The following is a 23,823-nucleotide window of genomic DNA, read 5'->3' on the forward strand; positions in this document are numbered from 1 at the left end:
TGGAGGAGCTGCTGGCTACAAGAACTGCTGGCTGCTTGTGTACTGGAGCATACACGGGGCTTGTGTATTATTACAAAGTGTAACAACACTAATCAATATATGGAATTTGCACTGCATTGAGGGACAGACTGACCTGATCAGAACATTCTTCTTCTTCCTGACAGCCTGTCGCAGAGGCTCCCTCAGGGTCACCTGGGCGAAGTCCTGCAGGGCTGCATAGATGGTGTTGCGGATGGCCTGGTTGAAGACGCTCTCCATCCGCCCCATCAGCACCTGCAGGCCTTTGATCATGGCAATCACCTGAAGGAAAAGTTAAACCCAGATGTAAATGCTGATTTTCCATTGTGTGAAGAGGGCTATAAATCCAGCATGGAGAGAATTCAGGACTGAATTAACTCTACTCAGCTAACACAAGCCCAGTGATCAAGCAGCTAATTTTTGGGTGTTAGCTGTTTTACAGGTCACAAGAAGCTGAGGAAAGCATTTATACCATCAGCTTCTTGCAAATGGCCCCTGTCCCTTGTTTTTACCCCTGATCTCTTGGTATCTTTAATGCCACACAATCCCAGGAAACTGCACATGCTCCATGTGTGGGTGCAGCCTGCCCTGCCCAACAGCACAGTGGAGGAAGCCATAATACAACATCCAAACCACCCCGGACTGTGTAAGGCAGGAGGAAGGTGAGAGCCTCCCAGAGCCTGGCTCAGAGGACTGTTCCCACTGTTTACAGCCAGCCAGGATGAGAGTTGATGTGTCCTGGGGATTGGCTGAGCATCTCTTGTGTTTGCACAGCTCCTGGATGCAGCTGCTGCTCTTGCTCCAGATCACACTGCTCTGCAAGCCCCCTGTTCTGGTTTGTGTGGCAACATCTTGGGAGCAGGAAGCTACAGGGGTGACTTCTGGAAGCAGCTTCTCATGTTCCCCCCCACGTCTGACAAAACCAACATCAGCTGGCTCCATGACAGACCCAACACTGGCCAGGGGCAATTTACTGGCCAGATTAAGTGATGTGGGAGCCCTTAATTCCTTAACATGGGTCACATGGCAGAGTATGGTGAGAACACCCTTCCAATTCTCTTTCCCTGGCCTGAGGAACAGGGACAGGAAATCAGCCTGGACTGGTTCTGACTCTTGAGCAAGAGGCACCTACTTCCACAAAGGCAAACTTCTCCTCACTGGTGTAGTTGTACCGGGTGGCTCTCTCATACTCTTCAGCTGTTCCTGGGCAATCCTTGTTGCAGAATTTATCTGTGGGATGAACCAGCTTCCAAGAGTACTAGAAGATGGAAAGAAACCATGTCAACATTGCAATGAGGAAGAAGATAGGCTAGAAAGATTGAATTAGGCTGTATGCCAAAAAACCATTCTATAGACATCACTACAGCTTGACATTCTTGGCTTTATTAGCACTTAATTAATTGGTTTTCTTTATCTGGGAGGCTGCCAGGCATACCAGGCTTTTGACATCCATGGATTTGTGTTGAGATGTGGTCAAAATTTAGCAAATTAAGAATTTCCATCATTATTTGAATTACAGTTTCAGTTGCTCCCAGACTCATCCCAAATGCCTTCAGTGATGCAGGGGTGCACTCACCACTTCCATGACGTGGGCACTCCACTTGGAGAGCAGCTGCAGCCCCCGTAGAGCCAGGTCAAAGAGCTCCCTGTACTCCTCATCCGACTTCTGGCTGTCCAGGCCGGAGCCAGTGACCACCTGCAAGAAATCACATCATGCTACAATCAGCAACTTGCTGCAGGGGCTTCACTCAGTCAACAGATTTCTCTCCCACATCCCACCTGAAATGAATTCCTGACCTTATGACCAAGCTAGAATTGAGTAAAGCATCTATTATCCCTAAGGAAAAAAGACCTTGGCAAGGCTCTTTTTACACAGCCAGTCAAATTATTCCCTACAAAAAAAATGAGTCTGACCTGTCATCTCTGAGCAAATAACTGACTGTTTTTATTTCACTTTCCCATTCCTTTTCAATGGTTTAATACTACTGAAATCCTTGAGAATCCTTTACTGATTAAAGTTCAAAGAAGCTCTTACAAATGCCAAAAAAGAAGCGCCTGAGAATGCTACAATTTGTTAAACTGACACTGATGAATGAGGATCACACGTGCAAAAAACAGTCCCAATGGCACCAGAGAGGGCACTGGCATTCAGTAATGAAAAGAACAGAGATGCCTTCGTGAACTTTCCTCAAAGCCCTGACTGACAGGCCTGTGTAATTGAAAAGCCCAATTTGCAAGTCATTGGTGTTCTGACTTTTGCCTGATTACAAACATTTAGTTGCCAGGTTTTTCTTTTTTTCTGCTTATTTTAACAAAGCTGTGGTCAAGGAGCAGAAGCTGTTGCTGCAGATCTCCTGGTGCACACTATTTTGTACCTTTCATAAACTGCTTTTTTATTGCTGTATCAAGAGGAGCTTGTTCCACCCATGTCCTTCACCCCTCCTCGCTGTACATCTGTGAAAGACCATGGTCCTGCCACATTGCTGTGTTCCAGGCTTGTCCACTACTGGATTCTTTGTTTCTTTTTGCCAAGGTCGGAATTAAATGTGTGAGACAGTACTTCTTGTTAGGACTCAGATGTTTTTTAGTTCTTATCTCTTTACAGTCTCACAAACCCTGAGTTCTACAGCACTTCACTCTAACAAGCTAAAAATGGAAATGTATCTCTCTTTCTACAAGGCTCTTTAAGAATAAACTGTCCAATTAAGAAATGACACCTAAATTATTTTTACTTTTAACCCAACAGCCAACCCCCCGTGCCCTCAATGTAGACTTTTCTATCCGATTACACAAAACCACCCAAACCTATGGAGAAGAAGGTGAAGAAGAGGAAGGTAAAAGGACCAGCCTCCACCCTAAAACCTCCATCTTGCTTTATATATTACTATATTCTAAACCCTTAAACTCGAAGTACTATATTCTAAACCCTTAAACTCTAAAGTTTTCCACCATGTGATAGCACACACTTCCATTCAAACTCCACACCCACAATCGCAGTTCTATTGCTCCATTTTGGAAGCCTTCTCCACGGCCTCAGGTCAAATGCAGTGTTCTCTTGGGGACAGTGCCTTTTAGCACAGAAAGTCTGAAATTCTGCCCAGCCAGGTTCCAGCAGTGCCCCCAGCCTCCTGCAGGTGCAGCTGGACCCACCTCGCTGTTGCTGTAGCGCGCGAGCTCCGAGATGAAGCGGATGTGGTCGTCTCGGATCTGCACCATCTGCTCACAGATGTTGTACTGGGGGCTGATGCTGCTCTGAGTGCACGTCCACCTGGGCAAAAAGAGCAACGGTGTCAAGGACAGGACACAGCTTGCACTCAGACAGCCCAGGGACAGCTGCTCTCTGCGCTTCAACGTGCTCCAGGCACGCCACCCTCATGGCGAATGTCAGCCCTGTTGTGTCTCTGGTGTGTGGGGTGTCCAGAGGTGGTCTCACACAGCAGCATGGGGACACTGGCCTCACCTCTCAGCCTGAATGTGTCTGCTCCATCCACCCTGAAGGCTGCTCTCCATGTGGGCTCACCTACCCCAAGGGCGGAGGTGGCAATCTCCCAGGCCACTATGAGACAAACTTTCAGGGAAGGATGGACTTCAAAGGCCTGCATTGTTTGCATCCTTTCTGCTAAACCTAAGAATAACCATCCCCTTAGAGGTTCTCCCTCCAGGTCTGGGTTGTGCTGCCTTCTCCTGCAAAGAAAAACTCTGCAAAGAGCTAGCCCTCCCATTGTTTTTGGTTCTGGCTCATGCTGCCAGCTCAGTGAACAACCCTGAGTACAAATGATGAGCAGAATTAGATTTTCATTGAATTCATCCATATGTACCATGTGTGTAATGTTATCCTAAAAAAAGGCAGCCAAAGGCACAGTTGTATGAAGGAATGGGACAAACCAGGTCTATTTAATTTAACATCTCCTTCCTCCCTGTAATGTATTAGCCCCAGATATAGAATCAGAACGGCTCCACCAAAATGTTTTGTGCAACCAGTTGTCTACAGTGAGATTCTTATGTCTCACTCTGTCATCACAATGTAGGAGTTCAGATTATACTTTTTTCCCACCTTATGGTAATCCTGTTCTCCAATTTAGACAGCCCATACAAAATGAAGGTGAGAAACCTGTCCCTGATATGGACATACACATATCCCTACACTTAACTGCACTTGTTGCCAGTATTTGGGGTGGTAGAAAGTCCTGGAAATGCTGGGCCACGTCATCCCTTGTGAAATCCATCCTCCCCCAGTCCCCAGTTTGGCTCTTACCCGTTTCCATGTGCTGCCCACTGGGCAATGGGCAGGGTAGCAGGACTGGCCAGGGCTGCCCCAGCCCTCCCTGCCACACACAACCTACTCCACAGTGCAGAGACAAAGCGCCATGCGGGAAAAACACCAATTAATTCCACTTGCACGGAGACAAGGAGGGAGAGAAAGTGACAAAAACAATGTTAGTAAGAAATGGGGATTACATGGAAGCACCTTGGCAGAGTTAGAACTGGGAGTCCCATGCAGTTTGCTGGGAAGGCAAGGGAGTGAGGAAGAAACATTAGTTAGTACAGCACGGCACACAGACCTGGTGAGACAGATTTCAAAGACAGACAATAAAATTGTGCACAGGTAAAACAGCCCATGAGCTACCTCAGTTTTGAGATGAGAAAATGAGGAATGCTGCTGATATATGTTTCGTTGAAATGTGCTTTCTGAATGATTTGGGATAAAAAGGAGCAAATCTTCAGAAAATTTTTCTCGTTTTTAAAAGAGTTTTCAATACTCTTTCTTTCAAGAGTATTCTTTAAATTCACATTACACAGAATCATAATTTTTTTCCTCTTCTTTTTCTCCCCCCCAATTTTAATAGAAAACTTTTTGCCACGTTGTTTTCAAAGCTGTCCTGAACAATTAAAGGGCACTTTTCAACCAGTTTTTGGGAGGGCAGGGGAGGAGGGCTGCTCCTGGCAGGCAGAGAAGCCAGACCCTCCGGGGTGGAAGGGGACAGCAAACAGAAGCCATGACACTGCAGGTTAGTTCCTGTCCTGCTGGAGAGACAGCCCAGCCTGGCTGCTCCTCAGAGACACCAGAGAAACCAGATTTCCAGCCAAGACAGTCCCACAGGTGGAAGGCCACTGCCTGCCACCCACACTACAGCCAGGCTCAGCTCAGACAGGCTGGGCTCACAAGGGTTGCAAGCCTTATTCCAAGGATATCCAAACCTAACAACGACTCTCCTGGCAATCACTGAGTGTGATGCAAAGCTACAAACACCAGTGGGGCCTCTCACGTGCCTGCTGTGACTGAAACAACATCTGGGGATTCATCTGATGGAGCAGCAAACTGCCCGTGAGCCCAGGCCGCTCCTGAGCTCTCCACTCCTGCTCTTCTCCCACAATACCCAGAATCATACAATCATTAAGGTTGGAAAAGATCATCAAGATCAAATCCAATCTTTGAGTGATCACCACCCTGTCAACTAAACCAGAGCACTGAGTGCCACATCCAGTTGTTAGTGCCACATTCAGTCTTTTCCAGTTCATTAATGTCCAGAGCATCTGAGCCTCTGATTCAACCCTTATGGCTGCCATCCTTCTTCATGAGCCCTGCCTGAGCTAGAGGAGACACCCTGGCTACTGCAGAGGTTTAGTGCTGAGTTCATGCTCTGGAGGATTTTGTCCTTGGGGTGCAAAGTGTGGATTAAAATCTCCCCAGAGCAGGGACAGAGCTCACACTCACACAGCTCGCACGCACCCGGCGCTGCCCCAGCCACCCTTCCTTCCTCCTGCCTCCCTGCCAGCCCTCCCAGCCCTGCCTGCTCCCAGGGATGGCTACACAGAGCTGGCTGCACGCCCAGGGCCATGGGAGGACATCTCCCCATGCAGGGACAGCGAGGGACACGCGGGCACACAGAGCTGGCACGCCGGACTCACGCCCCACAGGGACACACACACGGGCACAGGCCTGGCACACCTGCAGGGCTGCAGCCCCCACGGCCCTCAGGACACACACAGAAGCCAAGAGACATTATGGCAGGCACTCACTTGGATTTGTTCTCCTCATAGTGAGCACTGGTCTTAATGTATCTGGCCAGTTCTATCTGCATATCGCCGAATAAAGGAACCACCTGCAGCTGCTGGAAAAGAAAACAAAAGATGGTTGAAACATGGCAGAGAGAGAGAGAGAGAAAGAGAGAGAGAGAGAGCCTGGCCCCAGCACAACACAAGGGACTCCAAAAAGGCATGCTGCACCTCTGAAGCTTTGCAAAGTGCAGACCTGGACCCAGGGTCATTTCACAGCTAGGAAATGACTGAGAATGATCACAAGGCTTTCTGTGGGAGGAAATCACTCCCTGTGCGTGCTCTGGAGCCCTGGGCTCACTGCCACCAGGCTGGTTATGGCCAGAAAGGTTCAGTGCTGTAACCAGCCAGAGAAAAGGATGTTTTTATAACAAAAAGAGAGAAGTGTGGTCCTGAGCAGGCCTGACTGTCTCCCAGCCTAATCCTCCAAGAGAACACAGGGATGAAAAGCCAGCATGTTGCTATTCTGGACACCCAGGAAGGTGTCAGCTTTCCCCAGGGACTCAGCACTATCAGGTGTCTTAAAACTTCTCCATGAAGAGAAAGACACAGGCAATGTAACATGGCTCTGCTTGCCCTTCACATCTCAGAGGGTTTGGGATGGGATAAATTCCAAGTGCTCTGAAGATATCTCAAGCTCAGACAGGTCCCTCCTTCACTAAACTTCCACCTGCAAGCAAAATCCAACCAAGGGCTACTGACAGCTCATCAATAAAATATGAGGCTTCAACTTCACCCAGCCACAAAAGCCTTGCCCCAAAATTCAGGGAAGATGGGGAAAAATTCCCTGTCCTGTTATCACACACTTCTCTGCTCAGGCTGAGCTGTGCAGGAAGTATACTGCTGTCATCAGGGATTCCCACTGGCACTTCCATAAAAGGTTTAAATGAAGGGGTAGTTCATTTTCACCACTCAAATTCCTGGGCAATCCACTAGAAATTTAATCTGAAGGCAACAAGCAGATATAGTGAAGAAGAAGTTGGTCTTTCCTTATTGAGATCTGATAGTTTGGAGTGGTACTTTTCTGGAGATGTTGGAGAAGTGCAAATGGAAACCAAGCTGGAAAGGAGAAAGTTACCCCATGCAATGGAAGGTTTTTTACCTCATTCTCTGATGGCCCCCAGCACTTTGCAATGAACAGCAAACCTGTCTGAATGCACCAAGATGACCAAACTCTACAGATTACACTGAAAGACTGATGTAGAGATTTAGCTGAATTAGCAAAGCTGAATCAGGGAAAACCCAGAAAACTCCAAAGAATGATGTGATAAATCATATTTGCAGAGTAGTCTCCTCAGTGATGGGAGGTTTTTTAAACAACTCATTATCCCCCTGTCCATAAGGTTCTGGTGTCTGTGGCCCCCTGCTCTTGGGGCTGTCCCCAGGAAATGGTGCAAATTGGGGTAAACAGGTCCCCACCAGCTCAGGGGAGGATGGACATCAACTTTCCATCAAGCCTGGGCTCACCTCTTCCCTCCCCTGCACACACCCAGCACATCACCACAAACTGAACCTCAGGGCAATGAGCAGGGAGACATCCTCTATCCAACACCACCACCAACCTCCTCATCCAGGCTCCTCACCCCACCTCTGGGGGCAGTACCAGGGAGAGTCCACTGTGCTGAAGAGTGAGGGGAAGGAGCCCTCTGTGCCCTTCCACAAATCATCACCTTCTCATTTTCCCTCATCTGGAGCAAGTCTTGGTAACAGAAACTAATCTTTCCATCTCAGGGAAAGATTAATAAAGGACTCACGAAGGACTCAGGAAGGACTCCATCTGCTCCATCTGGGAAATTCTTCTGCTGTCCTCCTGCTCCTTGCCACCAACTCATTTGTCTTTTGCTAGATCCCCCCATGCCTCCTACAGCTGACCTGCTCCAAACCCAAAATGCCTCCCAGTCCCAGAAGCAGTGGAAAGGAGGCACCACCCTCCCTGAGGTGCTGTGTGGGCTCTCAGCCTCCTCTCCACCAACAGGGTTATCCCAAACCTTTCCTGTGCTCAGGAATGAAGGGCAGCGCAGCCTGGCCTCCAGCTGTGGATCAGACCATGGCCAGATGTGCTCCAGCAGAGAGAGGCTGTGTGGCTGTTCCCACCCTGCCCCTGGGAACACCCAGGCTTCATGGGCCTTTCCCCAAAATCCACATCTCAGACCAGACAAAAATGGTTCATCAATCCAGAGTGACCCTTTGAAGATCTATCTCACTGGGCACCTCCAAATCCCAGTTCACACAACTTCCCCAAAAGTTTTTCCTGTGCTACAGGGAGCAGTTTATACATGAAATAAAACTGCCAGCTGTGTCCTCTGTCCCTCAGCCCAGCAGCTTGCAGAGGGAAAGAGAAGCAGAACCATCACCCACACAGCAAACCAGCCGGGTTTGCTGCTGGCCTGAAACCACTGCAAACCTGCCTGCAAACACCTCAGGAGTGTGCAAAGAGCCAGCAGCCATATCAGCTGGGCACATGCTCCCCTCAGCCATGGAGCAGCCTCTCCATCCTCTGGGCCCTGGCAGGGAGCAGCCAGAGCTGCAGCTCCCACTGCAGAACCAGCTCTCACCCACAGCCCTGCAGCACCGAGGGGCAGCCCTGCTCCCCTCACCCTGCTGCAATTCCACCCCTCAGCCTTTGGCCTGGACAGCTTCTCAACCCTTGGGTTTTCTGGACCTGTAAATGATTCCTGTGGTTTGGTTTTTGCCAGCAGCAGTGGTACAGGCTGTTAATCCACTGGTCTGCAATAAACACCAGCCTCACACAGACAGCTCACTGACCTTGAAGAATTTGTCTATTTTGCTAAGGTTGATTCTCTTCTTGGCATCCAACTTGTAAATGTTGCTGACGTTCCCATCCATGAGATACAGGCCAAACCCCATCACCTGGAGAAGATGGAAAGGCAAGGTTTCATCAGCATGAAGTCAGCAGCACAAGTCAAAGACAGTTCTCCATCACTCAGCATGAGGAAAGACCATTTCAGGTTCCTGCTACCACCTGATCTTCATGAGGAAATGTTTAAAATGTGCCTGTATCTGCCAGGAGGCACATGGCAGGCAGAGGACACACAATGGACTGCTTCTGTTGTCTGTGCAAAAACACAGGATGCTTCCCTTGCTTATTTGTTCCTCCTCTCCCCACGTAACAACAACCCAAAAGTTTTCTCCACCTGCTTACTTCTTGAGAAGAATTTAAGATATTTTCCTGGATTGATTCCCCCCCCTTCATTAATTCAGTACAAATCATTACAGACAGTCAAACTCCCCACACATCAGAGAACCTGAGCTGACTCACACCATTGTAATGAAGTTTTTATGGTAATAGTGACTGCAATCATTGCCAATAACTGACTGACAGCAAGGACAAATACACCAAATAAAGAGATATTTTGGCATGTTTATCTTGAGGACTCTTTACAGCCAGAAAAACAAACCTGGGAGCATCTGCCTTCTGCAGGGAATTATTGCTGGGAATGGGCACCAAGAAAATTCTGGGTTACAAAGTTGGTGGTGATTTTACAATGTCCTCTGCAGTTACACAGGTCAAGCCCATGATCCTGCACTTCCATGCACAACAGAAAAATCCCTTCCAGCCTTGGAGGATGTAGGGCACCCATCAGTGCTCTCACCCACCATGTGCTGGGCACTGTCTCTGCAGAAAAGGGATGCATGTCAGCCCAAAGGAGCAAAAAATCAAGAAATAGAAGAGAGATGTTGTCCTAGGAGTGAACTTCATTTTACTAAAACAACAGTGAACCCATGCAAGCACCCAGCCCCACAAGCATGGCCCAACCTCACCTTTAGGAGCATGTGCTTCTCACTGGGGGTGAGATACATCTTGTTTTCATAGTAATCCACACAGATGTTGACAATATCAGCCAGCAACTCCTCATAGCCAGGGATAACCTCCAGTTGTTGGTGCAGACACTGAAACACAACAGAAGCCACATTATCCACATGGGCAGAGGAACAGCAGAAACCAGGCAGGAAACATTTTAAGGATTAAGACTGGAACAATAAGAGGTTCCTTCAAACCCCATTTATGCTTTTCTTAAGTTTACCAGCAGAAGACTGAGCTTATGGTACTACCCAGAAAAAACAACCTTCCTCTGCAGGACAACTCTTCTTCAGACCAATCACAACACCCATACATCAGACAGTGAGATGCAAAGGAGGGTGACTCTGAGCACAGTGTCTGACTCCTGTCTCTGTGCAATATTTTAACTAGTTAGCAGAAGCAATGTGAAGTGAAGTGTGGAGGGCCATGGGGGCTGAGCTGCAGACCCCATGCAGCTGCAGAGGATGGAGTTGTGGCAGAACCTTCACCTCCCAGAGCTCTTCTTACATCTTCTAGACCTTGATCTTTGTCTTAACACAGAGACCTTCAAAGCCACCCAGGATGACACATGAGGAGACATTGCTAGAATTACCCAGCCTGACCAAAAGACCACCAGAGCCAGTGGCACAGACCCAAGAGCTGCTGCCACAGCCTGGTGTGAGGTGCTGTCAGCCTCAGCCAGGTCACTGCTTCTCTCTGCCCATGGAAGGTTCAGTGGCTCAGAGAAAAGGGACCTGCCTGAGTGATGCGGTTGTGGTTTGCCAGGAACATGGAGAGGTTCTGGGACTCCTGGATGGACTGGGGGTCTGCCATCTTCCTCAGGAACTGGGCAGCTCTGGAAGGGACAAATCCAACATCACCAAGGGTCACTCAGTCAGTGTGAGACTGTCACCACCCACCCTCCCTGTCTACCTGCAGCAATGCTGCAGCTTTAGACCCCTCTGCATCACAGCTCTATTCACCAAGAGGGAACTGAAACACAACAGGGCTCAGAGATTTGCCTAAATTCACAAAGAGAGCCTGGGACAGCACAGAAATCCCATCTCCAGCCCTGATGTCCTCCTGCCCTCACTGCTGGTCAGACCAGGCACATTCCCACCACTTCGTCCCCTCTCACCTTTTGTAAGCAGAATGATCATTTTTCACGCTGCACTTCATGTTCTTCAGCTCATCCAGGACAGCAAACATGTTGATGAACTTGCCCAGAGTGAGGAGATAGGCCTCAGACACGAAGTCCTTCCTCCTCTCAGCGTGGCACAGGCGCTTCACCTCGCTGCAGAAGCGCTCGATGGCCTTGCGCTGCAGGCAGGGGCACAGGGTCATGCACCACCAGGGAACCCCCTCCACCCCACCAGCTCCTTGAAAAAAAGCTTTTTTTGGCTGGGGATGGAGGGTCTGAGGTTCCTCTCTGCTGCTCCCATGCAATGAAGCATTGTTACAAATCACTGCTGACAAACATGCTCAATGCTTGAGGGGAGAAAGGGGCTCCAGCTCTCCAACCCCAAGTGTGGGGTGCTCTGCAATATCAGGCTGCATTTTTTAGGTGGGACTTAAAGGCCCTGCAGGATATAAAACCTAAAAATGATTGTGAAACTCAGCTGCAGCTGGTTATAATGCAGGTGGTGATGGGGAGCCCACAGCAGCTGTGACTGCCACATGGCAGTGGACAATCAGCTCTTCACATCAGCCAACATCCCCAAAACACAGCAGCCTGTGACAGCCTTAGCTCCAAAGAGTGGGGACTCTGGGTCTCCATGAACTTGAATGGCTGAGGTGTGCTCTCTTCCAACCTATTCGAATATTTTGGGGCTGAGCAAGGCACACACAGATTTCCCTTCACATAGGTCTCACTTTTGCTCAAGTGGCTGCAAGGGAGAGACCTGCTGGGGGCTGTCCTGGCAGGCAAGGATAGCACAGCCCTGCTTGGGGCGTTAACACCAAAGTAAATAGGTTATTTTTGCCTTTCTCCTTCACCACTTACCTGAAAATACATGAACTTCATAAGCTTGGTGACTTCTGGCTCCAGGACTTCCACTGTTTTCTCATAAATCTCCACTCGGTTTGGCTGTTCATTACATTTCACCTGCATTGCAAAGAAAACCATTTGTGTCAGCATCAGCTTCTAAGCCAGCTGTGGGTCACTGTGGCACCTTCTCCTTGCTTCACCTGGAGTCCTGTCCCCACCCAAAGACAACAGAGGGACCTGAGAAGGAGCTGTTTCTCAATACAACCAGTGAAAGCAAAAGGGGATATTTCAGATCTGAAATTCTCTCTGTGCATTCTAAAAAGGCACAATCCTGATTCTGGGGGACAAAAGTCTCCTAATGCATTTGTCTAGCATGGAACACAAGCGTGGAGTCTGGACCTGCTGTATAATATTGTAGCATGAAGTTATCTGGGATTTGTGTTGCAAGACACACAAGGCACCAGGTTCCAGCTCTGCAGAGCCTCGCTGGGATTATTCTGGTTCTGTTGAGGATCCATTAGAAATCACTGGGCTTGTCTGTGGCTGACAGCAATGAACTGAGTCACTGTCACTGGGCTCCTGGGAAGCTAAATTTAAGGACTTACTCAGTTGTCATCCATCTCACTTCCAAAACAGTTCCTTGGAGTCATTACCAAACGCACAGGGAAACAGCAGCTGCCCAGGGCATCCTGCTGCCCTGCCCTGCTTTTGTTTGCAGCTGTTGCTGCCAGGAGGCTCTGATGGGCCTGACAGCTCTGGGGCACGTTCAGGAACCCAGCAGCTGCTGCTCAGGGCATGGGGGGACACATCAGCCAGCCTGGCATGGGGGATGGTGCCAAAGAGCCTTGCCCTCCCTGCAGTGGGCAATCCATTGCCCCTGCCCTGCTGTTCCTCACTGCAGTCAGGCTGTACCACACAATCCCAGAATATTCTGAGCTGGAAGGAACTCACAGAGATCACCAAAGCTCCTGGCCTTGCCCTGAGCATCCCACCGTGCATCAATGGCCATGAGGATGCAGTGGGGTGGGAGGAGTGGTGCACACTCAGGGGCAGGCTCTGTTCTTCACCTCTGATGCAGCAGGGAGCTGCACCTGACCAAGCAGGGAGATTGGGGGGCTGAGCACAGGACCCCCCTGGCCACATCCATGTGTCCCAAGGCAAAGCATAGGGGTCACTGCAAGACCAAACCTGGTCAAGGTGTAACTGAACCCTCTGCCATGGCATCCTCTGCTCCTCCATCACACACAGCACTGAGAGCAGCCCGAGGGGAGCACAGGGGGAAGGGGCAGGGACCCACAAGCTGCTCAGAGAGGCACAGATGTCACAGGGAGGACACTACACCAGATGATTTTAGTGCTGCCTTGCCATCAGCTTAGCCACAGCCTTCTGCTGGAGTAGCCAGGGGAGGCAACAGCAGCAAATACAAAATACCAAATCAACAGCAGGAATCTCCTCGTGGCTGGGTCTCAGCATCCTCTGCTTTAGTTTGCTTTGCTTTTCCTGTTCTTCTGCCTCCACTCCAAACTAACCCACAGCCAAGACAAACCCAAGAGGGGCTCTGGGACCCCCCTGCCTGGGAAGGGCTGGGCTACCTGAGGGATGGCTCGTGAGCAGCTCCTCCACGTGTAGAGCATCACGGCGTACTCGTGCCCTTCCTCCAGCATCTCGTTCTGAAAGACAGAGGGTGCAGGTGGGACAGGGCAGGCCCTGGGGGCTCAGCAGCCTGGGGACAGAGCTGGGGGACTCACCATGCTGGAGTGCACTGTGGCCTGCTCGATGTACCTGGCAATGCCTGTCACAAAGGCGTTCCTGTCCTCAAAGTTGGTGTCAAAATTGGCCTGTGGGCAAAACAGAGAGGTGGGGTAAAACACAGCTGGTTGTTTGCTCACCTGGTACAGCCTGACATGGGATGTGCTGGCAAAAAGCAGAACTAGTAGGGCTCCTGAGGCATGGGAGGAGCTTGTGAATCTATTTGGGGTGCTGCACCTCTAGGTCTGAAGTAGTTTCATATACACACACGCCCTGAGATGCTTTGGAATCACACATGGCTGTCCTGCAGGGAATATGTATGCAAATATGGCAGTCAAGACTGACATTTACAATCCTTGTAGAATCCAGCCCAACTTTAAAGCAGCCACAGCAGAGAGACAAGCTAGAGCAATTATTCTGGGGATTTTAGCTTGGTAACTCAGACAGATGCAGCCTTATTAATTTCTGTTTGTGCCCTGGCTGCTAGGGGAAGACCACATCCTGTCAGCAGGAAGGCCAAGGGATAAACACAGAGAAAGGGCAGGGAATGAGCTGTCTGGAAAACATAAATATGAAAGTCAGCCCTCATCCAGGTGCTATTATCAGTGCTACTGCTGCTCTTGCAAGCACAAACAGCTGTTGGGACAAACATTTGCTCTGGAAGCTGTGATAGTTTTGGGTTGGGACAGGGGAGCAACACTGCAGAGGCAGGTGGGGATGGAAAATCAGATCCCCTGGCGCTCTGGAGTGCCCTCCACATGCCCTGTGCTGGGTGAGTTCCTCTGCCAAGTCTGTCTGCAGGGCAGGGCACACAGAGGCCCCAAGCACCCAGAGCTGCTCCTTGTGATGACAGCAGCACTGCAGCCACCACACTCGCCTCAATAACTGATTTCCTGAGTGGGAAAGCCAGGAGCACAGACTGTGGCCACAGGGCTGCTCTTCTCAGTGCCTCCAGGACATCACATGTGACCCATGTGACAACAAAAGCTGAGATTGCATGAGCATTTCTGGCTAGCAGGGGGAAGGGCTACACACAAACTGAGTATGATGAGGAACAGGCTTGGCCAACATCTCCAGATCCAGCTTAAAGGATGTTTTTAGGCCCAGCTGTGTGCACAAACTCATAGCCCTGAAAGGAGGCTGTGCCATAAGGCTGAACCCTGAGCCCCTCATGAGACACAAACCAGCAAAGGCTAAAAATTTATTGAAAGAAGAGATAAGCAAATAATTACATCAAGATTTTTCAGGGAGAGCTGAAATTTGAACAGCCCAGAATGACCTTTGTGTCTGATAACCCATAGAGATACCAAAGCCGTGTAATGATCCCGGGCTCTGAGCTGCTGTAATTCCAGCATGCAAGGCACAGCAATCCCAGTGCTGGTGTATTTATACACTGCCACGGTGAGCCAGCAGCTCAGGAGTGGCAGGATGGAGAAAGGAACCCCCTATTATGTTTAACCCTGGGTGTGGTGGCCAAGCAGCAGAGGCATCCCACTGTGGGAGCCGTGCCCTGGGCCCCAGCCAGGCTCTGCTTGGTGAGTGCAGCTGCAGCTGAATCTGAGCTGTTCAGGGCACAGAAGTGGTTCTAGCAGCTGCCCTCCCGTGCATGCCAGCAGCTCCAGCTGTGCTGGAGGCACAGGCCAGCCAAAGGCAGGCAGGACCTTGAGCCTGCCCCGCTCAGTTCGATGCACGCACGGCCGTGGAAAGGAAGCACAGAAATATGTGCACAAATAAACACTGCTGAGAACTTGCTGCTGTTATCACAAATCTTATCTCCTGCTTCCCACCCATTCATGCACTCTGGTCCTCGTTTTCACTTGGCCTTAAAAGTCCCTTTCACCAAACTCTGGTGCTTTCTCTTTAAAGTCCTTGGGAACAGATTTGTGGCTAGATCTGTTCTGAGTGCCTCCCTCAGCACGCTGAACCCCGGATGTTTTCAGCTGGTTCTCACAGTGCTGTGTGGCCCCGTGCTTTGCATGAGCCACAGGAACAACCCTCCCTCCCTCCCTGCCCTGTGCCTCGGGGGTACCTGGTACATGATGGAGGAGGGAGGAGGCTCGATGCATGGCTGCTGGTCTGGCAGGGGCAGCTCCTCCAGCAAGTCCACGTTGGACAAGGCATCCTCGAGCGTGACGTGAGTCGTCATGGCTGCGGATGTTCAGCTCCCCTGCTGCATCCAAAGCAAAAGAGAGGGTGATAGGCAGACAAGAAAACCAGCCAGCAGGCAGGACACTGAGTGGGAAAGGACAAAACCAGAGCACAACTCGCTGGCATTGCAGGGGACAAAACCCCAATTTTTTTTCCTTTCTCTTGTGCATTATACCACATCTCTGTGTCATCTCTCTCCTGCGATTCAACAGCAGAGCAGGAATGCAGAATAAGAGAAACACAACTACCCACCCAGGCACTTCTCTCTTAACTCTATGCAAAACTCCCTCAGCCAGCACAGCTGGTGCTGCAGTGCAGCTCCAGCAGCCCCGGGTGAGAGCGTGTGCCCCGAAATGCAAAGCGGTGCTATCAAGAATATCTCCTGAAGCAGCCTGGTTAGAGAAGTATGACGGATGCTGACACTCACATGGTTTCCTCATACACATGAACAGCCCTGGAAACTGTAAACAACCAACTGCATTAATTCCCAGAGGTGAACTGGAAAGGCTTGAGTGCTGTGCAGGCAAAGCTGTGGCACTGCAAGCAGCAAAAAAAGGAGTTGCTGTTAAATTTCCCTACTCTTACCACTGACGTGGCATCCCCTGCCCAGTCCCAGCCTGCCCTGGAGCTGCCAAGAGCTCCAGTTGCAAAAATGAAAATAAATACACAGAATAAAATCAAAGGGAAACATTTCTGAAAGTTCCCTGGTGCTGACCCCGGGCAGGCACCCAGTGGGAAGCACAGAGCAAACCTGTGTGTCCCTGCCTCCCCTGGCACTCACCTTGGCTGTGAATGCCCAGCACGGGGGGATGGTGCTGTCACCCAGGCTGAGCCCTTGTGTAATCACAGCCACAGGGCTTCCCCAGTTAATGCCTAATCCTGTGCAATAGCTGTGGCTGACCTAGAGCCTGTGTCTCCCAGAAAAACACCCTGCTGCACTCAGACATTTGGAGGGAGAGAATTCTTTAAATATTGACACCTGATTCCATTAGAAAATCACAGCCCCTCCAGTGCTTCCTGCCTCACTCAGAGCCTGTCTAGTTTGAAATGTGAGCCTTTGAGTTTTATTGCTCTGATCTGCAGGACAGTAGAGCTCCCTAAATCAAAGTTCCCATCGAGATACTCACACATTTCAATATAACACCCTGCAAGCCAGCTAAGCTCTTTGCCTGCCTCATTACAGAGCATGTTTTCAAATCCTTTAATCATCTCTTTGGCTTTTCTCTAAGCTTTTGCAACTTTTTTTTTTGCCAGACACGGTAGCAGGCAGGACACAAGGCTCTGGCAGTGTCTGCACAAGCACCAAATACACAGAACCATAGCAGCTCCAAGAAAATAAGTTTGCTTTTTATTTCCAGCACTGGGAAGGATAATGGCTTTGGGATATCCATGGATAGGCACCCAGCAAGGGCTACAGCCAAGGGGGAGGCACAGGGGTGGCTTCATGGTGGGTCATATGAAAGAAGGAGTCTGCAGCTCATTATTGTGGGCTGCAAGAATACCTATGAGCCTGGCAAAACCCATTCCTGCTCCACAAATGCCTCCCCAAGGCACCAGGCAGATGAGAAACAGGTTTGGTTGTACCTGCAGCTGAAGCAGCATTAAATGAGTGCCTGGAAAATACCCGAAATCTCAAGCAACTTTTCCCCCTCCACACTCAAATTTCTGTTTCCTTCTTCACCCCTGACTGGTAAAATGGTTTCCTGTTACAAATTGTAGCAAGTGTCAAAGGCAGACATGACATTTCTGCAGCTTCCTCCCTGCCTGCCTGGGGCTCCCTGGGCTGCTCTCTCTGCCCGGGGGAGGCTCAGCCTGCCCAGCCCCAGATGGACACAGATGGACACAGAACTGCCCACCACGCCCCCACCATCCTCAGGATCACCACTGGCATCCCACAACAACACTCCTGGCTACTCCCTCATGCTTCATTGCACACTTCAGGCTTGAGAAGGCAAAACTTTCCTTTTCATGGGCTTTGTGGCTGTGAATGGGCTCATTGCCAATTTTTCTCTAAGTCCAATTCTAGGGCCATTTGTGCAAGGTGCTGTCTGTTTGCTGTAACCAAAGGCATTCCCACAACAACCCTGTGACACTCAAATAGCTCAGCAACTCAAGGGACAAAATTATTGCAGCTGTTTGGGCCACCCCAGGAGAAAGAGCACCAAATCCAGCATCAGGGTCCTGCTGTGCCAGGCAGTGCCCACACCTGGGAGGCCGAGCCAGTCCCTACCCTGAAAGTGTTGCACTCAAACAGGCAAAGAGGAAGGGTGCAGAACAGAAAAGAATGCATCAAGTGAGAGGTGCAATCAGCCACCAGCCCACCCCAGCTTTGCCATGGCTGAGCAGTGCAAGGATCCAGATGCAGCTGGAAAAACTACAGACTTAGAGGGTTTAACACATGAGTTTTTATGGGGACTGCCAGCTTCCAACCCACCTTTTCTTAAGACCAATCAGGAACCCAACAGCAGCTCCAGGGAACAGTGTGGTCAGCCAGGACTTCCCCTGGTGTCCCCAGCACATTGTCACAGACAGGGTGTGTGACAGAGGGGCCACTGGTGCAGACCTGGGTCATTCAGCAGGCCAGATCAGCCAGAGGGGATGGCAGTGCAGCCCCACTCCCCCAGCCCTGTGCTGCCCTCCCTCACCCTGCTGCAGAGAAGGTTCTAACCCAGACATCTGGGGCTGTCCTGTACACCCAGCTCCATCCCTCTGTCCAGAGACAAGGGGGCAGCTGGAGGTCACATCTGGCAGCAGCTCCAGCTCAGGGAGTTCAGGGATCCCTGGGGACACTCATCAGAACCCCTTCACTGCCATCCACCACCTGGGCTTTGGGTGGCTGTGCTGGGAAGAGGATGGTGACACCACTCAGCCCATGGTGACAGTGCTTGGGCACACAGCCATGGGGCTGGGCCCCACCCGAGCAGGGAGCAGCACAGCAGGGCCCAGGAACGGGGCTTTCCTCTGTCCTAGCCCAGGCACAGCGGGGTGAGGCTCTCCTGAAGCACATCCTGCCTCTCTGGCCTCACAGGAGCCACCCCCAGATCCCAGCTCTGGTCAGAGAAACCAAAGTTCTTCTGGTCCTACATGTTTTGGCAAAACTGAAGGTGAGCCTGGCAGAAACCAACCCCACCCCAGTGAAACCTGAGGCAGGGATGCTGCACTGGGCTGTTCATCCCTCCTGCCCATGAGCAGTGGTGCTAATGGCAGTGCTGCCCACTCTTTCTGCTCATTTGCTTCAGGAACTTCCCATCCCCTTCCCACAGCTCAGCTGCAGCCCCTCTGGCCATCTCACACACCTTCCAAAGCCCAGTGATCTCACAGAGGACCTGGGGGAGCTGCAGGGAGCCAGCCAGGCAGGGATGGGAAGGAGGAGTTGCTGACACAGGGGCTCTTGTGGCACAGCCTGGGGACCAGAGCCTGGGGACCAGATTCACAGACAGCACAGGAAGGCTCTGAGGAGAGAGGATGGACAGCCCAAATAGCTGAACTTGCAGGGCTTGTCCTGCCTTCCCCACCAAAATGCTTGCCCAGAAGTATTGGTGCAGTATCACCCTCTTTGCAGGGAGAAGCAAGGTGACTTTAAAGCCCAAAGCAGCTTGGGCTTGAACAGTAAAGACTTTTAAAATAAATAAAGACTTTTAAAAGCAGGGCCATAATGAATGTGTTGCATGCACACATGCTCAGCTCCCAGGCTGCACAGCTCAGGGCTCTGGGGAAGTGGCATGGGCTGTTTAGGATTTCCAGCTTGCCTGCTCCTCACACTGGTGCTGTAGTAGGCACCAAGAGCAGGAAAGGAGGCAAGAAAAAATGGGAATTGCCCAGACAGAGTCCAAGCCCTGTGAGCCTGGGGTGAGCAGTAAAAGACTTTTGCTGGGGAGGTGGCAATGTAGAGAAGGAGGACAAACCTGGTCACCCTCTGATTATCTGAGAATCCAGCTCTGGCTCCCAGCCCCTGGGTAACCTGGGAAAGTTACTGTATTTAGTTTTACCCCGGTGAAAATGCTTCTTTCTCCAAATACAGCACCAAAGCAGAGGGCAGGCCCTCTCCTGGCCCAACAAATACCCAGCAGAACCAAGTGTCAGTTTCATAAAAGCCAATTTCTGGTACCCACTGCCTGACAGCAACAGGAGGATAAAGGATCCTGGCCACCAACATATATTTAGCAAAAAATAACTTCACAGTGTAAAACTTTAGTTTGACTCCTGCCTACAATGCACAGGACTTGTAATTGCAACCACCACCACAGTCAGGAGGAGAGTGAGTGAGGTTGGCAGAGCTGGGCCTCTGCTCTCCACAGACACAGACGTTAATAACCATAAAATTACCTTCCCATCAAAAAAAGGAAGCCAAACTGCATGACTCCTGAAACTGTTTTTCTCTATTTCTACTCTATGTTTTCTGCTACCCCATTAGGGCTGAGTTCCAAGCATTTGCACCATCCTTGTCTCTCAGCAACACAATTATCCTGGAATTTATTTCTTTTAGAATAACTAAACAGTATTTTTTTTCTGGTGCCAAAGAAAGCGGGTGAAGGAAATAAAAAGGTATATGAAACTACATTTCTAAAAGAGTTGAGAAATTTAGAGCAAGTTTATAAGCAACCCACTGCTGACAGTTAAAGCACTTCTTGGGAAACCAAATCACACAGGCCAGCATTGTTAATAGTTGACCAATTATTGATCTTCCAAAATCAATCTTCCCATTTCTCCTGAAAGGATGATAACTGTTTGCTAACAAAATTGAACACAGTGAAAATGAATTCAGCATATCCAGCTTTACTCCTGGTCAGAAAATGGAAGATTTTCCCCTATTCCTTAGGCTTCATTAATAACAATCAACTGTACAGAGAAAATGAAAAAATAATTTTCCTTTGCAGGGAATCAGCACAGAATTATATGGCTGTGACACCAGAATACTGGGCTAGTCCCCCATCTCTGCGACTAACCCCAGACTACCCTCATCAGGCAAAGCACGAGGGGGATTTTTCTCTCGGTATCTCGGGGCAGGAGGGTGCAGAGGCTTCAGCGGCTCAGCCCAATTCCCTGAGACCTTTGTGATCCAAAGCCCCCAGGCGGGAACCCCCCTTGGGAAGCGGCAGATGGCAAAGGGGGCCACGCTCTGCTGCTGGCAGCGTCCCCTGACAGCACAAACCCTGCACCCTCCCCCTTCTCCGACAGCAGGGAGCGTTCACTGTGTGCCGCTGCTTCTCCTTCTCCTCCCCGTTCCCTCCCGGTCCTTCCAACCCACGGAAATCTCCTGCGGAATCCATCCCCTCGCTCCCTCCCCCGGGCCCGCTGGGATGCGGCTGGCACGGGGCATTTCCAGCGGCTTCGGGGGCAAAGTTGAGCACAAAGGAGGAGCTCTGGCGGCCCCGGGCACCGGCACCGGCACCGGCGGGGCGGGAGCGGTTCCGCCGCCCGCGACCCAGGCACAGCGGCCGCCGCTCCAGCCCTGCATCCCCAGCTCTGCCTCTGACGCCGGCGCTGCCTCCATCCCCCTCATCTCCCGTGAACACCATATTTCCACGCTACGGGTGCTCCGGGAGCCGGCCGGGGCCGCCCTTCCATCATCAGCATCCTCTCCGCGCCCCGTTCCCCATCCACCCCGGCTCGGGCCTGCAGCGCCCGCGGGCCCGGGGCTCGGCCGCTTCCCCCGTGCTGGGGATGCGGGGCGGGGGGAGGACAAGGCGGATTTGCGCTATTTTTTCCCCGGCGCCGTGCGGCGGCTGCGGGCAGGCTGAGCACCGCAGGTAGCTCGGGGCATTGTGGGATACATCCCGTACATCCCGCACATCCCGGCCCGCACATCCCGCATATCCCGCACATCCCGCATATCCCGCACCTGCCCCGCTCCGCCCGCCCGGGGCTCCGCGGAGATGGGGCTCGGCGGCGGGCACAGCCCCGGGGAGGGAGGGAAGGAGGGAAGGAGGGAAGGAAGGAGGGGATGGAGCCGCGCAGCCCCCGCGCAGCCCCGCGCCCACCCCCGCCCGCTCACCTGCGCTCCGCGGGTGCGCCGCCCGGCGCCGCGGGATGCTCGGCGGGGGATGCTGCGCGCCGCCCGCACAAAGAGCAGGAAATGGCTGCAGCAAGTGCACTTCCGCGGCTCTGGCTCCGCCGGCCCCTCCGCGCGGCGCGGCGGCGGGGGGAGCCCCGGCCCCGCCGCGGGAAGGGGCTGGAGCGGCGCGGGCGGCTCCTCCCCCAGCGGCGCGGGGGATGCGCGGCGGGGCCGCGGCTCTGCCGCCGCCCGGGGCCGGGGCCGCGCTCTCCCCGCGGCGCGGAGCTCCGGGCTGGCGGCAGCGCGGCGCCCGCGGCTCCCGGCGGGCAGGGGAAGGCCGGCAGCGCCCCCGGGGCACGGGGGGCAGAGAGCAGGGGGGGCCGCGGCAGCCCCTCGGGAGCTGGATGGGTTTGGGTCCCTGAGAGAGCAGGAGCGGGATGGGATTCTCCATCTCGCTGCTGCTGGGTGCGGGTGTTCAGCCCCCTCTGCCCCTCGGAGGACCATTGATAGGCGGCACCTACCATCTTAACAAACGCCCTGGTGGCAGAATACATACACATGTAGAAAACATACAGAGCCTCGGATGACTGAGCGTGTTGGGGATCAAAACCTGAAGGCAGCGCCTTTGCTCGGCGCTCCAATCTTCTACTGAGTCAGCACCGCATCTGAAAGATCTTCCTTGTGGCATTTTTGACATCTGGCTTTTTTTTCAGGGGCAAGTTTCCAGTCCTGCTTTTATTCCTGTTTAAAGCTCTAATACAGCTCTTCAGATGTAGTGTGAAATCCAAACTCACTGCTTTCAGAGGGACACTCCCTCAATGGTGACTGATACAAACCCTGTATGGAGCTGTCTTGCTTGTTGAAGGACACTGGTGGGTACCCAAGGACTGATGAAAGTTTAGATACAGGTCCAGGTGTATTTCTGTGGTGGCCCTGGCAGTGTCCCTTTCCTTAGCATGAGCTATGCCAGAATCAGATTGCTACCTGGCCTTTCCTGGATTTGAGAGGCCCCTCCAGTTCCTCAGAGGCTGCTCCATGGAAGTGTGGGGCTGAGCTTGCTCCTGTGGGTGTCTCTTGGCTCTGTGGGGAAGCCTGGACACCAGGTTTGCACTGCAGATCTGTAATCTGAGTGGGTGCCACGGGCTGAAGGCACTGGGGTCTGCAAACTACAAAAGCAGAACTGTCTCAGGAACTAGCTTTGTTTTAAAGGACAGGACCACGCCTGAAAAAATGTATCAATAAATCTCTGGGCATAGAACCTTTCTCTGCATAGCATTTCTTCTTTGGGGTTTGAACTAGGTGACCTTTAAAGGTCGCTTCCAACCCAAACTATTCTATGATTCTGTGATATCTACAACTCTATCTCACCCTTGACTAGAACACATTGTAGCCATCATTCCTCTTTTTACTATTTAATACTTGTCAGAAAAATTCAGTAAGTGAGCGTTGTTACTTCAGACACAAAAGACAACAGCAAATATCACTCTGAGGCCGTGGGTGAAGGTTAGTTCAAGAAATCTGGCGGAAGAGACTGCTGTGGACTTTTCTTGTACAGTTTAATCTGGTCCCGTTATCAGCCAGGCTCAGTGTGATGGGAATTCCATGAATGTGATGATGCTATTTTAATTGTCTGCTCCATGTTGTCTTAGCTGGTAGGAGGATAGAATGAGCTTCGCTGCATTTGTGCTGCAGATCTCCCTGCAGGCTGGGGACAGTGACAGCGAGGGGCAGCCCCAGGCAGCTACAGCAGCAGTGTGTGCATCAGTGTGTGGAGAGGAGAGAGGGCACGGTGCTGGGGTGAGCTGAACACAAAAACACACCTGAATTTGTGGTGGCTGCCAAGTGAGCTTCAGCAGAGCCATTCACCTGAATCCTGCTGTGCTGACAGGCGTTCACAGAGGGACAACACCAATCACATAAAAACATGTTCATTAAAAATACTTCAGCTAATTCTAGATTTTTTTTTTCAGGCTTGATTTTAAGGTAATTGTGCACTGGAACAACACCCACATCCCCAGGGGGACTGACCCATGCCCAGAAAAGAGCTTTTCATGGCTAATGCTGCCA

The 23,823-nt window shown here is 51.5% G+C and overlaps 1 protein-coding gene across 4 annotated transcripts in view; it reads right to left on the minus strand.

Annotated features, from left to right (window-relative positions):
* The window catches only part of CYFIP2 (cytoplasmic FMR1 interacting protein 2), a 49,888-nt gene extending 27,942 nt beyond the window's left edge, over window positions 1-21,946 (minus strand). For 2 of the 4 annotated variants that reach the window (XM_064725195.1, XM_064725192.1), the window contains exons 1-14: window positions 21,757-21,946; window positions 15,643-15,783; window positions 13,613-13,702; window positions 13,457-13,534; window positions 11,880-11,981; window positions 11,016-11,197; window positions 10,637-10,733; window positions 9,859-9,987; window positions 8,842-8,946; window positions 6,040-6,131; window positions 3,169-3,286; window positions 1,595-1,714; window positions 1,151-1,276; window positions 134-300 (exon numbers count right to left, since the gene is read on the minus strand). In XM_064725195.1, coding sequence (XP_064581265.1) covers window positions 134-300; window positions 1,151-1,276; window positions 1,595-1,714; window positions 3,169-3,286; window positions 6,040-6,131; window positions 8,842-8,946; window positions 9,859-9,987; window positions 10,637-10,733; window positions 11,016-11,197; window positions 11,880-11,981; window positions 13,457-13,534; window positions 13,613-13,702; window positions 15,643-15,759 — 1,523 coding nt within the window. In that variant the 5' untranslated portion in view covers window positions 15,760-15,783; window positions 21,757-21,946. The remainder of the gene's footprint in view (window positions 1-133; window positions 301-1,150; window positions 1,277-1,594; window positions 1,715-3,168; window positions 3,287-6,039; window positions 6,132-8,841; window positions 8,947-9,858; window positions 9,988-10,636; window positions 10,734-11,015; window positions 11,198-11,879; window positions 11,982-13,456; window positions 13,535-13,612; window positions 13,703-15,642; window positions 15,784-21,756) is intronic. The other 2 variants (XM_064725193.1, XM_064725194.1) reach the window with 2 other exon arrangements.
* Between the last annotated feature and the right edge of the window lie 1,877 nt (window positions 21,947-23,823).

The sequence above is a fragment of the Zonotrichia leucophrys genome, chromosome 13, assembly GCF_028769735.1.
Source record: "Zonotrichia leucophrys gambelii isolate GWCS_2022_RI chromosome 13, RI_Zleu_2.0, whole genome shotgun sequence".
In the NCBI taxonomy this organism is placed as follows: Eukaryota; Metazoa; Chordata; class Aves; order Passeriformes; family Passerellidae; genus Zonotrichia; species Zonotrichia leucophrys.